Below are 17,115 nucleotides of genomic sequence, written 5' to 3' on the forward strand. Positions count from 1 at the left end.
CAACTCCAAAGTAAGGCCCTCTAGCTGTTAGTGCTTCTCTCTTTCCAGTTCAAATGAAATCTTTATAAAGTGCTTAGCACAGTGCCTAAGACAAGGCAGGTACTTAATAAATGCTTGTTTGCTTCTCTTTCTGCAAGTTGCTTTGTATTTATTATGTGTACATGTTTTTTCCCTTGAATATAATATAAACTCCTAGAGGGTAGGGGCTGTTTTGTTTATGTAGCCCCAGCCTGACACATAGGCAGTGCTAATCAAATAATAATGATGATATTTATACAACATTACTGTGCTAGGCACTGTACTAAGCACTTTACTACTATCTCATTTGATTCTTGTAACAACCTTGGGAGGTAGGTGCTATTATTATCTTCATTTTATAGATGAAGAAACTGAGGCAGAGGCTGTGACTTGCCTAGGGTCTGAGGCCAAATTTAACTCATTCTCCTGACTTCAGGCCAGGCACTCTGTCCACTGTGCCACCTAGCTACCTCTAGAATATTAGTTTTGATTGGTTGATATTATTCTCCCTGATTCCTCAGATCCTCTAGATTTAGAACGCTAAGTAACAGGATATGAGGAAGGTATTGTTCCTGAAAACTAAGGAAAATGGCAAAGGCTAGAGAATTAAGGAGGAAGAAAAGAAAAACCACCTATTATACAGTCTTACCCAGGGTTCTTCTAATAAATGCTTAAGTTTGGTATCTTGAAGACCTACTATTTGGAGGCTATTTGAATGAGACCAAGGCCCTTGTGTAATAACAATTAAATGAGACCAGGGTCACTGTATGGAGAAAAAATGGAACTTCTAAGTTCTCTCATAAGACAATATCAATTGCCTTTTGGGAAGTCACAAATCCTGGCTAAGCCAAGTAACACTGAGGAATTAGGTTATATGCTCACCCTGTCATATCCAATCACTTCCCAAGTCCTGTTGAGCTCATGTTAATAACAGCTCTTGTATACACCCCTTCTCAAACAAGACATTCCTATCTCCTGACTGGGCATTTTGACTGGCTGCCCCAGGTATGGCATGTTATCTATCCTCATCTACTCTTCAGCTTCCTTCAAGTCCTAGCTAAAATCTGACCTTTTACAAGAAGCTTTTTCCTGACCCTCAATGCTAGCACCTTTCCTCAATTTATTATGTCTACCTGGTCCTTTATCCAGCTTTTCTCTGTCATCAAGGCCTGGCATATAGTAGATACTTAATCAGTGCTTATTGACTTGACTTTGCAGTTACTTGAAAGGATTAGGAGAGAGGGGAAAGTGAGATTTTTCTATCAAAGACCCACAGAAAAACAACCCCAAAAATCCCCAATTTGAACATCAGAGTTGAAAGTAGCCTTTGTCAATCATCTAGTGTAAACTTTCTCATTTTAACAATGAAGAAAATGGGTCCCAACAAGATTAAATGGTTTGCCCCAAGCCACTCAGCTATAAAGTCTGCAGAACCCAGGCTAGAGACAAGGTTCCATGTCTGCCAGGCTGACATTCTGTTTGACCAGTTTGAGAGAATATACATGTATATACTTAGAAACACATGTTAATCTCCATGCTTATAAAAATTTTTTTAAATAAAGAACATAAACCTTTATTCAATGAATACAAGATTTTAAAAAAACATAGACTTCAGTTCCGTATTATGACCAGTTAAAAGGAGATGGCAAAGTAAAAGAACAAGAAGAAAGTCACCTTAAATCCCGCCCAAACAGAATTTTGTAAAGGCTATCAGGTTTTATTAAAAATCAAAATACAGCAAAGCATATAACACAACGGAGGTTGCAGAGCTGGGTTAGAAAATCTTTTCTTTCCCCAGTTCCTCAGTTTGGGAAGCCAGCCCATTGTCAGTTTTCACATTTCTGTTAAAAAAAAATCTGAAGTATTAGTGGCATTTTGAATTTTAAAAAATCTTTAGTTTTACCTAGGCATCTTTCAGCATCACACTGCCTGGATCTCACTTTCTATAATGATTTTGGTATGTTCCATATGTATTCTTACAAACACCTAAATCCTCAGTCCCTCACTGGACCTCCAGTGCCCCGTTTGACCTGACATCCTGCTCATTCACTGGTCTGTAACACTTTATTGATCTTTTCCACAAAAATAACAAAGGCTCAGTCTGGATGCCAGGGATGCAATATAAAAACTATTCCTCTGCTCTCAACTCATTACATTTGCCCAGATACTGACCCAAACACCTGAAACACTGTGCTCAAATTCATTTTACTACCACAATCATCCATCCTGCTTCATTTCAAAGCGCCCAACTCCTAGGATAAACTGTCCTTATTCCTCCAATTTAAACTCCCTAGCCCATCTCCCAAATCCCCTGCTTAAACTCACCTCCTACCAGCTAAACTCACTATTTCCACTCCACTGCACTTTCCACCCTAAAATAATCCACCCTCCTGTCTGAATTCAGCCCCTTCCTCCAATTTGGCCAAGCTTACCTTTCTACCTCAAAAATCCTGAATTGAGCACATACCCCTTAATCTCAAAACCACTGTCTGACTTCAATTCTCCTCTACCTAACTTCATCCCTGGAACATAAATCTGAAATGTTATGTCCTTGCTGAATTCAACTCTTTCCCAAATAAACCAACCTGGAGCCTCCACACTCAAATTTCCACCACAAGTCAATACCATGTCTCAACTGACTTCCCCACCCAAATTCACTTTCATTTCCCTACATAACATAAAATCTTTCCCAAATCTTACCTTCATACCCTACATACTGACACACACACACACACAGATACACACAGACACACACACACACACCCTACACTCATCTCTGGACCCTTACTTCTTAGCTATTCCCAGTGCTCTCCACTGAAAAAGAACTAAAGATCTAAAATCCACAAGGACAGGCCAATAATAGAGATGTGACTGAAAGTTATAGCTCCTAACCTTCTTCCTTAGAAACATCATTCAGAATCATTAGCCCTTCTATAGAAAAATTGACTTCACAATGGCCATAACTTCAAAGAACTTTGTTTCGGTCAAACGTGCTTCATATCATATTTATACCCTTATCACTCATCAAGATCAGAGCTTCTAGGTTTCCTTCAGTCTCAGCCTATATTCGACATTCAAACTCTCACCCAGTCTCCTACTTTGGCTGTTGAAAACTTGGACTCTGATTGTTTCAGCATTTTTGATGCCTGGGTAGGCAAACTTCCATGGGTACTGGTATGCTTCCTTTTCATTGTTTGAGTCCCACAGCAAAAACTGCATGTGACTTTTGGGCTACATCCTTCCACTTCATCCCAGGAGGAAATGCCACAGATTGCATGGACATCCCTATTACACAGTTTACAACAAGCACCAGTCCATTCTTTTTCACAAACCACACAGGATGAAAAATTTAAGCTGCCCTGAGGGGTAGAAGTGAGTTCAGCTACTTTAGGAGTTGTTATATTAAGGTTCTCTTCCATGTCACTACTATCAGTTCCAGCCTCATTAACTTTCAGGCTACTTCCTGCTTTTTTTTCAGATTGTTCTAAATGACCCTCTGTGTTCAGATGGTCAATGTCTTCAGCTAAGTTAGAAATAGACAGCTCAACTTTGTTTCCTGAGTCAAATACAATTTCAGACGGAGTGTGCTGCATGTTTCTGTGAAAGGGTCGATTTTTCATCATTTGAATGAACCAAAGACCTTCCGACCAGTGCAAGGAGTTGTTCTTTTGCATCCAGGAGATCATCATACTCTGGATGTCGTCCTTAGGTTGTACCACAGAACTATGGTCCTGACAGGGCCGAGGCTTTCCATGGACAATTTTTAGTTTTGACCACATCACGCTCAGTTCATTGACGATCTGGCTAGAAAAATCTCTTCCGTGTTCAGACTGTAAAACGCTGGGTGCTCCAATAATTGCAAAAACATCCAACAAAGCATGTGCCACTTCCTCAGACCTTCTTGATTTTAATGGCCGCAAAAAACTTAATTTTGTTTGGTGATCCTGATAACTCATAATAAACTTGTATTCACCATCAGGATTTAACTGCATGTCAATGAGTTCAACTTGGCATCTTGAATTGACTTCCTTTATGGGCTTAGACACAATACATTTTTTTGGTGGCTTTGAATTCTTTTGTTGACAAGGCTTGCAAAGAGTTAAGTATAACATTATAACCTCTTTTGTGATATTTTTGTATTTTGGTTGCAACTCTTTTTCCATACGGGTACGCCCACCATGTCCAATACTGAGATGTGTATCATGCAAGATGTCAAATAAATCTTCACTGTGTAAATAATATCGTATTTTTTCTGTTTCTCCATTAACAGCCTCAATCAGTTTCTCACTTCCTTGTATAAGGATCACATCAAATCTGGCCAAACGGCGATAATCAATGGATTCCTTTTTTGCCTTTGCTTTAGCTTCTTTTACTTCCTTTATGAGTTGACAGTATTTCTCTTTAGAAAATATCTTTGTGTTATTACTTTTGCTTTTCAGTAGACTTGCAAGATCTCTAAGGAACTTTTCTCTCATGCTTTTTGGCTGTATTTCTACTTCATTTCCATTTGAACTAACAATGTTTTCATCTCCTGCATGTTGAGACATCATGGAGAACCACAGAAATGATCCTAAAAACACAAAGCAACCATTCAGAACTTTGAGGTGTGTAATAAGGAAGGTAAATACTGCCCCATGAAGCTCCTAGAGCCTGATGGGAGGTAGAGGACAAAAGGGAAATACAAAACCTTAGCTCAAGAAGGCCAAACCTGAAAATATGAACAGTGAATGAAAGGAAGATTAAAGTGGGAAGAGAATCAAAGAATGGTAGAATTTGAAGGGACCTTATAAATCAACTACTTTATCCTCCTCATCTCAAGGATATGGAAACTGATACTCAGGAGGGCCATGACAATAATCCAGGTTACCTGAAGCCAGTCTGGCACTTTTCCCATGACTTTTAGTTGCTAAGGGAGACCTGATATTAGAGAGTGATGATAAAAGAGGGAAAAAAGGATTTTCCTGGGAAGTATTGTGGACTAGCTTTAAACAAAACCTCTTCTATGTGAAATGGAAAAATTAGTATTATTATTACTAATAATAATTACTACATAGGGAAAAGTCTTTGGCCAGAGGAGCTTGGACAAAGAACAGTAATTAATGTCTACTAGTTAGTGTCCAAAATTAATCTTTATTTCAGGTTTGAGACAGTCAAGTTGTCTGTTCTGCCCACATCTGGGGTCTGTGACATAATTTTGATGTCTTGGTTTCACAGCTTGTTTCATTCATAAAGACACAACTTATAAATAATGAACCAATGGGAAGGTATGGGAAGTCAGTACAAACTAGTGGAAGGTCTGAATTATGGTCCACTGGCTTATTATTTTCAAGTATATAGAGAAATTAAAACTAGAAATATAAAGCACTTGTTAAGTAAAGGTCCTTTGGAAGATTTTTTTTAATGATGAGATAAGACTAATTCATAATTATCAAATAAAGTCTACTTGTAAGTACCTGAAAGGAGCTAGCTAATAGTCATTTCAATTTTTAAAAAATATTATAATCACTATTATTTTACATACTAAGCCCTTCTAAAGTTACATTTTTTTACTGAGCCTCTGATCCAATGTTCATAAATTAATAGTCAACTGTAATACATGAGTCTCAACTTTTCCAAAAAGCCTTCTCTTGATGACTCCAATGCAGAGATCTGTCTTCTCTGAATTCCTTTGGCACAGTGCCTTTATCACACAATTTTTGTTTTCTATAATATTTTATTATTTGTGAGTTGACTCCCCCAAAACAGTGCAAGCTTCTTGGGGGAATGGATCCTACTTTATATTTCTCACAGAACTTAGCACAGACTCAGCAAGACACAGCTGTTCAAATGATGTTGACTCACTTTGAAATGGAAGACTAATAGTTAATGGTGATTTTTCCTACATATGTAAATGTAAACCTACACTTAAGCTGCAGTTTAAGTATTGGCTTTCCAGTGCTGAGCCACTATGTGATGAATTCTGTTGTAATTTATTGTCTATATATTATACCCATAGTGTCTAACATAGATTAAAAGCTAATACAGTGTGACTGTATAAAGTGTTTAACACAGAGTCATGTGCAAATCAGGTATTTAATAAATGCTTTTTGATGACAAGATAAAGGAAATGAACTATAAAAAGTAGGATCTTAATTACAAGTACCTAGACAGGATGATGAGCACTATAAAAGCATGGAGACAGATGATGAAGAGGTTGGAAAATAATGACTGCAAAGATACCAGTTGAGAATCAAAAGAAAGTTGGAAATGGATGGATTCAGAAATAAATGGACTCAGCATCAAAGGGCAGGGTTGTAAACAGAGGACTAGTTGAGAATAAATGACAAGGAAAAGAAGAGGCCTACTTTATTACAATTTTTGGTACCCAAATAAGAAATAAATGGCTAAGAAAAAAATGATTGTTCTAAAGATTCTCTTCTGTACTCAAATGTATGGCATTTGTCATGCTAAGAGATCTAACAGGTTATCAAGTCAGTTGGGGATATTAATGTGCCAGAACTTTAAAATGGCTGCCACTTCATTTAAACAGTACCTAGAAGGGCGAAAGATTATTGGTTGGGTTTTGCATGTATATGCTTTAGTCCAGGGGTTTTCAAACTTTTTGGCCTTAGTATCTCTTTATACTCTTAAAAATTGAGGACCTCCCCCACCAAAGAGCTTTTGTTTATGTGGGTTATATCTATCAATATTTACTGCATTAGAAATTAAGAAATTATAGAATTATAAAAATGGCTTTGACCTTGTAGACCCCAGAAACTATCTCACTTTGAGAACTACTGTTCTGGATCAATTCACAGGTAGATTACCCATAATACAGATGGACATATAAGTTAACAGTAAAAAAATCTTGTTGATTTACCACTTGATTTGCTGACTTCTTTTGCTAACATTATCATTACTTCCAGAAGAAATAGAAGGAATGGAGGTCTGACATTCTCTCCCTGACTGAGCATTTCCCCCAACCAACTTCCATTCTTTTCCCCAGAAGAAATCCTATTCCTCACCATTGTCTTGTAGGGTGTGCGGTTCTGGAGATTCACATTCCAGATTGGCCTCCACGGATCTGAGCTGGGCACCTGAAGACTCCTGGCCTCCTTCCAGGGGTACTATTTCCTCCAAGACCACTTCCTGTTCAAGAGCACCTGATGGGACCTAAGGATAATTAGGCACACTTGGGCTTGTGAAGGAATTTCTAGAGTAACTGGAGTTAAAAGCTCAGAAGAGACCCCAAGAAATATTCCTCAGAGAACAGTTTTCAGTAAATCCTCAAGGGTACTGGAGAGCAGGACAAGAGAACAATAAATTCTGCCAAAGGCAGACTAATATAATAGAAGAGGAGGGGATGTATAGCTTTTTGGTACTAGGGGCATAAAGTGAATGAAAACAATGTCAGTTTACAGATCCAGCTACATGAGTCCTTCTTAACTTTTATCTGAAAATCTTAATCTGATCACTATCATAGACAAAATCAAAATGGAAGTGGCTAAACTCTGATGAGCTTTTATTAGCCAAAACCAAATTAGCAAATAAAAAATCAGTGACATAAATAAATCAATGAATAAAAAATTCACACTGAATTACTGAACTGAAAAGTATCTTAGAGTTCATATAAGCCAAACTTCTCATTCAAAAAAATTTATGGGTGCTTTTTCTCTATCAGCCATTTTCCATCCCTTCTCCAGGCTGAACCCTCCCTTTATGATAAAGAAAAACTAGTAAGCAAAAAAGTCCAAAACAAAGACCATGTCTGACAACATATGAAATATTTTGTCCCAATAGTTTTCCACCTCTCTACTCTGAGGGAGGAGATGTATTTCATTCTTTTTGGGGGGACCTTAGTTGCCACCTCATTTTACAGATGAAGAAAGTGGGGCCCAGAGAGCTTGAGTGACATGCCCAGTAATCAAGCTGGTAGAATCTTCCATGGAGAGTGCAAAGTGTAACCTATTAGGAAGAAGACAAAATAGTTTCTGAAAAGGAATAACTTACTAACGGCGCAAATGTATTTGTGGACCATCTGTTCAGAATTTCAAAAGACCTTTGCTCAGGTTGCATACCAAAGACCAGACAAAAGAAAGTTTTGGGTCAGCTAAGTGGTGAAATGGATAAAGTGTTAGACCTGGAGTCAGGAAAACTCCTTTGCGAATTCAAATCCGGGCGCAAACACTTACTATATATGTGACCCTGGGCAAGTTCCTTAATCTTCTTTGTCTCAGTTTCTCATTTGTAAAATGAGCTAGAGAAGGAAATGGCAAACCATTCCAGTATCTTTGCCAAGAAAATCCGAAATGGGGTCATGAAGAGTCAGACACAACTGAAACAACCAAACAACAAGTGAATGTTTTGTCATGAATACAGAAATGACTGTGATTCAATAGGAAACAGGTTAGATGTAAATGTGCTTTGGAAATTATTATTATGCTCTCTATAATTGAAGGACGGTAATGATTATAATTTTCCTTATGATAATAAACATGCAAGTATTTCCTAGGACAGAGATATATTCATTCATCCCTCTAGGGATCTATGCTTAGCTTTGTAATTTAAAATTTTGCAAATGTTCTGGAAGGAGTACACAATAAATCTCCAAGTTTGGAAATGACACTAAAATCTTCCATTCAGTGAAATAATAGATAGAAATAAACTAAAGGAATTCCTCACAAAGTCCAAAGAAAAATGATAGTAAAGCTTCAGTATAGGTAAAGGGAAGCAAACCTATTGAGGGAAAAAAAATAATCAAAATGACATCTGTAAAATAATTAGCTCTCAGTTATCTCAGTTATTGCTGATTATATGCCAAAGACATCAGACCAAAGGTTACAGAAGTCAAAAAAATGTCAACAAAGTGACATACTTGAAATGGCCAGAAAGTATTACTCTGCACTTTTACAAAAATATGGCATGGTCCTACCAGTTATTCAGTGTAAATTTTAGTCATTCCACTTTTAGAAAAACACAAAGTTGAAGAATGAGCGAAGAAAGGTGTTTAAAATGATCAGGAAGTGTCCGTGTGAAGGCCAACTAAAAAAGTTAGGGCTTTTCATTTCAGAAAGATGGATGCTTACAAGGCATATGCTCAAATTTTGTAAAATTCATAAAGAATAAACAAAGATTCATTTGTCAAATCTCATACCAAAACTGTCTCAATCAAAAATGAGTTCAGGAACATTGCAGGACTCAAAATTAACCCTTAGTCAGTGCTTATTTACTAGTAATAAAAAGAGGGGAAAAAACCCAGCATAAAAAGAAACTATTTAAAATAATAACAAAAAATAAATACAAAGCATTAGCCTAACTAGAAATACATGAGTTCATATGAAAAGTGCTTTGTAAATATCGAAAAGTATTATGATTATTAAGAACCATAAGTGTAATGTTTGAAACAAAAGAAAGACCTATAGTTAAGCCTAAAGGGTTAACCTGAAGAACTGTTATTTAATTATTTTGATAACCGTATTTCAATATAATCGGTTTCCTTTGAAAAGCTATATATTTTACTTTATGCATTTAAACACACTATTTGGAAAAGGGACTAAAAGGGATCACGAGATTGCCAAAGAGGTCTATAAAGCAAAAAAGGTAAAAACCCCTGAGATAGAGAAATAGCCCATGTTCATTGATAGATCAGATTATTAGGAGGAAAATGACAATAGTCTCCAAATTAATTTACACATCTAGTGCAATAACAATAAAAAAACTGAGGGGCTATTTCAAATTAGAGAAAACTATATGTGTGTGTATTTTTATACATACGTAATTATATATGGAAAAACAAACAAGCAAGAATAAGATACAAACTGGAGGTGAATGCCAATAGTTTTATACTCCTAGACTTCAACATGTATTACAAACTGGTTACCCTCAAAACTATAAGGCACAGGGCAAAATAATAATAATAAATTAATGGTATGGAACAGAGATATCAGATTATACAAATGCTTACAAAAGATTACTGTTTGATAAACTTTCAAGTGGCAAGAGTGAGGGATAACTGATGGCATGTTATGAAACAAACTATGTGCTCCACTGCTATCCATTCTATGTCACAAGAACTAGATGAAGGCTTGCATGTTGAGTAGATCCCCTATGGAAAATTTAAAAGAAGATATAGACAAGAGCTGCCTAGGATAACATGGGATAGGCAATCTACATTACTGGAGAAAAATATCCACATCAAGGAGTTAGTTCAGAGATCCACTGTAGTAGCAAAATACTATGAAGAAACGTCCTTGGAAAAATTGGATAACCATAGGGCAGGAAGTGGAATTAGACCACCACTGTATACCACGAAGTATCTCAGTGAATTCCAATTCAATGATTTCTAATTTTAGATGGAAAAAAAAGAGAACTACTAGAAAATGGAAGAATGTGATAGAACATGGCATATTTATCTCAATTATGGAAAAATAGTTCTTTCTATTAAACAACTAGAACAAGAAGTTGCTAAGGAAAGATAAATTTGCATGATTATATTTCAATAAAAAATTTTTGCACAAACAAAACAGTATAATCAAAAGAAAAATGATGGATTGCAAAAATATTTATGGTAAACATAGTAGATATAATGACATTTAAAACATAAGAAAATGTTAAAAGTATACAAAGATGAGTCAATGATCAAAGAACAGTTTTCAAAAGCGGAAACAAATTGTTAGCAATCACTTGAAAAATACTAATAATGAAGGATATAAATTAAACCAACATTGAGTTACTATCTCTTACTGATCAAACCGGCAAAAATAATTAAAGGCTGGCCCTCATTCACGACTGATACAATTGCAAACTATTAGAATCTTTTTGGGAAGCAATCTAGCACATTACAATTGAAGTTACAAAAATTGTTATATTCTTTTGACTCAATAATTCCATTATTGAGAATATGCCCTAACTGTTCATAATACTTGTAACAAAAAGAGAATGATCTGTAAAGAGAATGATCTGTTTAAAGAGTTTAAAGCTACATTACTTGCAATGACAAAAAACCTGGAAAGAACCTAAAAGTCTAAAAATAGAGGAAAGGTCTGTTAAAATGTGGTACATCACATGGGAAGACTTAGACCTATGAAGGAAGATGCTATCCACCCTAAGAGAAACATGACAGGTGGAAATAAGTGTAGTATGGTCTCACATATATGTGTATGAATGTATATGTATATGTATGTAAATTTTTATAGATATCTATGTTTATGTGTATATACATCCATACTTAATTGTAGCCTTCTGTAGGGTGGAGGAGGGGGAGAGGGACGGGAAAAAAATAAAGTAAAAAGTGCACAGGAGAGAACAAAAGAAAACCAACAGGGAAGCAAAGAAAAGCTGGGCAGCTCTGAAAACATTATGTAGTATTTATTATATAGGTTTTCTCGAAATGGAAATATACTGTTTTATAACTGAATCTTCTCCTATGGTCTGCTGTGTACATGACAGTGTTATCTTTTCTCATTTTGTATTTAAATTTAAAATAAACAATTTTTTATATAAAAAATAAATAAAGTCATATAGTAATGTCATAGAAACTTACAATGCAATTAAGATTCTAAAAATATGAAGAATGTAAATACAGAACACCTTTATGAAGTAATGCAAAATGAAGGGCCAAGAGATCTTTACTTCTGATTTGCAGCTGAAACCTCTTCTGTGTTGTCTTCCCCATTAGAAAATAAGCTCCTTGAGGAAACAGGGACTGTCTTTCTCTCCTATTTATCCCCAGCACTTAGTTCATAGTAAGCACTTAAAAATGATTTTTTCATTCATAACTAGGTTCAAAACTATGGTAGACAAATAATATATATGAGGATACTTTAGAGACACACACATTGGGGAAGGCAACTATACTTTCCTACAAAACATCCTTTGGTCCTCTAGTCAGAAATAGGAGAGTTTACTAGATGGACCATTTGTCTAATTTAATAATTCATCTCTTATGTTCTAAAGTTGATTTAACACATTAAAACTATATGGGGGGGCAGCTAGGTGGCACAGTAGATAGAATAGCACATCGGATAAAACTCAGGAGGACTTGACACCATTGGAAAACTTCCACTTCCAAATATTTAACTTACAAATGAACTTTTTAACCTAATGACTTATTAAGTGTGAGTACTTTATCCACTGATGAAGGCTGCAACTTCTCCATGTCATAAGATGCTGTGGCTAAACAATCTGCCATCCTAGAGCCAACCTGGTGATAAGCCTCTCCATATTTAGCTAAGTTGATCTTCAGATGACAGACAGCTAAATCAATGGTGTCAGACTCAAATTGAAAGGGAGGCCACTAAAGTGTACATGAGTTCAAATCCAGCCTTAGACACTTACTAGCTGTGTGACCCTGGGCAAATCACTTAACCCTGATTGCCTCCCCAAACTCTCCCCCCAAAAAATAAAGTATATGGGACTGGGCATGGTGATGCACTCCTATAATACCTGATACTGGAGAGGCTGAGGCTGGTGAGTTCTCAGGAGTTCTCAGCTGTAGGAGGGCTAATGCCAATTAGGTATTCACACTAAGTCTAGCATCAATAGAGTGAACTCCTTGGAGCAACAGATGAACAGGCTACCTAAGCAGAGGCAGATTGACCCAAATAAGAAATGGAGCAGGTCAAAGTTTCCAAGCTGATCAGTAGTAGGATAGGGTCTAGAGTGGCCTTGCAGTCTAGTCTAAGCAAGACACGGAGACCCAGTCTCCTAAAAAAATATATAGGACTCACCGAAGTGGAAACATACATAATTAGGTTAGAGATTTCATATAAAAATTTCCAATTTACAAATGGCAACCCTCATCTAGTGACTTACTTCCCCACAGGCACAGGAGGAGGAACGCTCTTCCTTCTTTGATACCTTCCTGAGGCAGTGATACTGCTTGAGATTCCCTTCAAGTTCCTCTTTTTCTCTCTTGTTCTTCAACCACTACTCTTGTCACCAAATGCCCAGACCCTTATGTTCCTCAAAAGTCACCCTTCAAGACCTAGATCCCCTCTCTACTGCTACAGATCCCTAACTGCTGTGGCTGGTATACAAAGAGGAAGAAGAATGCCTAGGGGGACTAGGAGCCTGCGTTGCAACTCTATAAATGGTTATCTCTTTTTGGACTGGACCTGTGATTTCACTGATACGGAGCTGCTAATAAAAGATTTTCTTTTTCAATGCAGAATGGTACCTTCTCTACAACTTCAAATCTTAAATAATTCCCTAGAGGCACTGAGCAGTTAAGTGCCTGGTGACACACAATTTGTATGTGGCAGAGGTGAAACTTGAACCCAGATTCCACTGACTTATCAGTATGGTGATTAAGTTATATAACAATATTAGTCCAGTTCAGCTTCATTAAGGGCTAAGTAAGGTTTTACATGGTGCAGTGGGATTACAATGACCCTTAAAGTTTCCATTGGGAAATTCTTTTCCACTTCCAAATGAACCTTTTAACCTAATGACTTTTTAAATGTGAAAACTTTTAACCTCTCTGTGTCATAAGCTGCTGTGGCTAAACAATTTGCCATCCTAGCGCCAACCTGGTGATAAGCCTCTCTGTATTTAGCTAAGTTGATCTTCAGATGACAGACAGCTAAATCAATGATGTCAGGCTCAAATCGAAAGGGAAGCCACTAAAGTGTACATAAAGATCCCTGCAGCCACATATTTATTTGAAAACCACACATTAGGAACCTTATATATGTTTTACTGTACATTTATTTTGTTAAATATTTCCCAGTTACATTTTAAACTGTTTCAGGCCCACTCTGGACTGATGCTGACAGCATGGAGGCCTAAATAACTTGTCTATTAGCCCAATAAAATAGACTTCTAGTGGCAGAACATCTGCATTTAGTTAAAATCTTCATTTGATATATCAGCTGTTGTATTCAGCCACTGACAGCTATTTGCTCAATATAAAGTTATCGATAAAACCAGAAATAAAGTAACTAAAATTCTTTATCTTTCACTTTGGAACTACTATTTCATTGATCTCATAGAATCTCAGTTAGATAAGACTTTAGAGGCTACCTAATTAAACCCATACTCCAATCCATGCCCCCAAATCTCGCATAAGGAATCAGACCTTTGAAGATAGACTGTTAAGAGAGCTGTGAATTGGTGCAACCATTCTGGAAAGCAATTTGGAATTATGTGAAGAAAGTAATTAAAATGTCCTTACCTTCTGACCCAGAGATTGTACTACTAGGCATATACCCCGAGGAAATAAAGGATTTTTTAAAAAGACCTCATACCCTCCAAAATACTGACAGCAGCACTTTTTTTGTAGTAGCAAAAAACATTAAACAAAAAAGATGCCCATTGATTGGGGGATGGCTAAGCAAGGGTCAAAGATGAATGTAACAGAATATTACCACATATTATGAATGCAGAGAAGCATGAGAATTCACATAAACTGATGCACAGTAATTAGAATCAGGAAAACAATACAATCACTACAACAATGTAAATGTAAGAAACAACAAAAACAACAGAAATTGAATGCTGTGATATTAGATCAAGCTTGGCTTCAAATGTGGGTGTGTCACATGTGAGACTTTTTTGATGTGAAGTTTTTGCTGAACTGTTTTTCTTTTTCTTGTGGAAGACACAGAAAAGGGATATATTGGGAGAATGTAATTTATGTAAAAACAAAATACACTGATAAAATTTATTTTTAAAAAACAAATAGTTGAATATAGGAGTGGAACGAGGTCACACTGTCAAACATGGCCAATATATTGATTTGTTTACGTAAGTGTGCTTTGTTACAAGTGAGAGTTCTCTGGGACAGGGATGAGGCAAGGGGGAAACATTGGGAAGTGACAGTGATATCATTTTTTAGAAGAGGCTGTGATAAAACATTTTTAAAAATCATCCCTTCTTCCCACCTGCTGTCTTGGTTCATCAAGTTCTCTTTCCAAATCCTCCAGCACAGTCACGGCTTCCTCTCCATTCTCTGGATGATGCTGCTGTACCCAGGTCTGGAGCTCCTCAGGCAAGATCGCCAGAAACTGCTCCAGCACTAGCAGTTCCAAGATTTGCTCCTTGGTGTGGATCTCTGGCCTAAGCCACTGATGGCAAAGTTGCTGAAGGCAGCTTAGGGCCTCGCGTGGCCCAGGAGTCTCTTGGTAGCAAAACTGTCTGAATCGTTGTCTGAAAATGTCTCTGGTGTGTGGAAGGGGATCTTGAAGTCTGGATCCCTTCCACCCCCATGCGTGGTCTTCCTCTGCCTTCACTTTTAGAATTCTCTCCTGGTCCTCTGGGAGGTGGGGGCCCAGAGCTATGAGCCTCTTGGATGCTTCAGTCATCCTGGGCCTGGGTAACTGGGGGAAGGCTCTCTAGCAGGGGTCTACGTCTGAGGGAGATTTCCCTCCAGATTTTTTTCTTTTCTTCAGGCAAACCCCTGACACATGGAAAATCATTGTTACCACAGAGAAATGGCGAACTTTGCCAATCAACTCAATGAAAGAAAAGCAAGGTTGCAACAGAAGGGCAGAGAAGACGGGACACAAGGCTTCCCCAATGGGAAGCTCACTCCCAAATAGCGGGAGCAGATGGGGAAGGGGAAGGCTGGCTACGATATCTCTTTCCAGGGGTCTCTTCCCTTTCTTTCCTGAGGTCTCTGTCTCCTCCCCACCTTATCCCTCAGTTGTGGGGTCTCTGCCTCTCCCCTCCATTTCTTGTCCTGGGGGCTCTATCGCTTCTCTCCCCCCAGTCTCTTTTCTCCCCGGGGTCCCCTCTGTCAGTCTTGTCTCTCTCTCCCCCGCCCCCTCCCTGTCTCTGTTTTTTCTTCCCGGAGGTCTCTCTCCCTTTTCTGGTCTCTCTTCCCCGAGATCTCGGTCTCTTCCCCCACCGCGTCTCTGCGCTCTCCCCACTACGGGTCTGTCTATCCGCTTCGCCCCCTCCCGTCTCGGTCTCTCTCCCCTCCCCGTCGCCTCTCCCCATTCCCCCCTCCCAGGCTCTCACTCTCCCCAAGTCTCGATCTCTCCAACCCCCCCGGCCCCAGCTCTGCGTCGCGCCTCCCCCCCCAACCCCCCCCCCCCGAGTTCTGCCTCGCTCTGGCCCAGGGGCGGGGGCCGCTCAGCTTCCGCAGAGCCTGGGCTGGGGAGAGGGAAGGGGCGGAGTGCACAGGGACTCCTCCGCGAGCTCCGCACCGCGGCCGCACAGTGCCCCCCGTCCCCGCGGCAGCTCTTGCCCCAAACAGACCAGTCAACCGCCAGAGTGCCCCGGGAGGGCGGGGCGGGGACGGAGAGCAAGCCTCTCGGACACCACACCCACCCACTGCGGAGGCTGCGACGGCGGCAGCCACATGCGCTCTGGTTCCAGTACCATAGAGTGAGCCGCTTTCACTTCCGGGTCCCTTCTAGGAACACCGGAGGCTTTCCCTTCTCTATGGTTGAAGAGTTCGTTTTCTCTCCCTAATCTATCATTTTGCCCTATCCACTCCTGTTCGCCTCCCCACCACAGGCAACCGTCCTTAGCCTGTCTTTGCTCTTGCCCTTTCGAGGTACGTTATCTGTTGGTTAATGTCGTTACTTATATGACAGCGCCTGGCAAATCAGCAAGTCGACATCTATTAAGCACCTACTGTATACCAGCCACCATGCTAAGTATAGGTTAAACAAAGAAAATCAAAATTAGTCCCCGCTCTCTGGGAGCTCACAGTCTAATGGTGGAGACTACGTGCAAACAATCCAGGTGCAAACAATAGACAGGATCCTTTGGAGATAATCTCAGCAGGAAGGCACTAAAATTAAAAAGGCTGGGAAAGTCTTAGGGAAGGTGGGGCTTTACCTGAGACTTGAAGCAAACCACGGGGCCGGGAAGAGCAGGGAGAGAGTTCCAGGTTTCGGGGACAGCCAGTGAAATTGCACAGTGGGTGAGTGGTATGAAGTGTAAGAAGACTGGAAAGCCGGGAAGAGACTAGATTCTGAAAGGCTTTGGATGCCGAACAGAGAGTTTTATATATGATACTGGAGATGCTGGGGGCTATAGGGCATTTATCGAAGCGGGGAAGGGGTGACATGGCCGATCAGTTTGAGAGTACAAAATCTTCTGAACTCTTAAAAATTCACATAGCCCTCACGGTCCCGCTCTGGCCAAGAGTGGAGAGGAGAAAGACTG

At 39.0% G+C, this 17,115-nt stretch overlaps 2 protein-coding genes across 4 annotated transcripts in view; both read right to left on the reverse strand.

Annotated features, from left to right (window-relative positions):
- Nucleotides 1-17,115, reverse strand: part of LOC110194344 (uncharacterized) — a 55,458-nt gene that overhangs the window by 18,639 nt on the left and 19,704 nt on the right. Inside the window, 1 exon segment of the mRNA XM_078155696.1 lies at nt 16,049-16,354. Coding sequence (XP_078011822.1) covers nt 16,049-16,354 — 306 coding nt within the window.
- On the reverse strand, nt 1,577-16,548 carry SCAND3 (SCAN domain containing 3). 3 transcript variants are annotated; one of them, XM_020966582.2, is made up of 4 exons: nt 15,958-16,017; nt 14,880-15,394; nt 7,023-7,170; nt 1,577-4,588 (listed from the first exon to the last, which is right to left on the reverse strand). In XM_020966582.2, the coding sequence occupies exons 2-4, from the start codon at nt 15,297-15,299 to the stop codon at nt 3,093-3,095; spliced, it is 2,064 nt and encodes a 687-aa protein (XP_020822241.1). In that variant the 5' UTR covers nt 15,300-15,394; nt 15,958-16,017; the 3' UTR covers nt 1,577-3,092. The 3 variants fall into 3 exon arrangements, with proteins under 3 accessions (XP_020822241.1, XP_020822240.1, XP_020822242.1); XM_020966581.2 differs by lacking the exon at nt 15,958-16,017 and adding an exon at nt 16,270-16,548 and having other exon boundaries at nt 1,578-4,588; XM_020966583.2 differs by lacking the exon at nt 15,958-16,017 and adding an exon at nt 16,198-16,280 and having other exon boundaries at nt 1,578-4,588.

Source organism: Phascolarctos cinereus, unplaced genomic scaffold (assembly GCF_003287225.1).
Source record: "Phascolarctos cinereus isolate Bilbo 61053 unplaced genomic scaffold, phaCin_HiC Scaffold_5;HRSCAF=322, whole genome shotgun sequence".
In the NCBI taxonomy this organism is placed as follows: Eukaryota; Metazoa; Chordata; class Mammalia; order Diprotodontia; family Phascolarctidae; genus Phascolarctos; species Phascolarctos cinereus.

What these genes read in the sequence shown, in the direction of transcription:
- SCAND3 (XM_020966582.2), bottom strand. Translation starts at nt 15,299, where the DNA reads ATGACTGAAGCATCCAAGAGGCTCATAGCTCTGGGCCCCCACCTCCCA. An exon ending in TTGATGAACCAAGACAGCAG is followed by an intron (nt 7,171 to 14,879) that starts GTGGGAAGAAGG and finishes AATTATCCTTAG; the next exon opens with GTCCCATCAGGTGCTCTTGA. An exon ending in GCACACCCTACAAGACAATG is followed by an intron (nt 4,589 to 7,022) that starts GTGAGGAATAGG and finishes TTGTGTTTTTAG; the next exon opens with GATCATTTCTGTGGTTCTCC.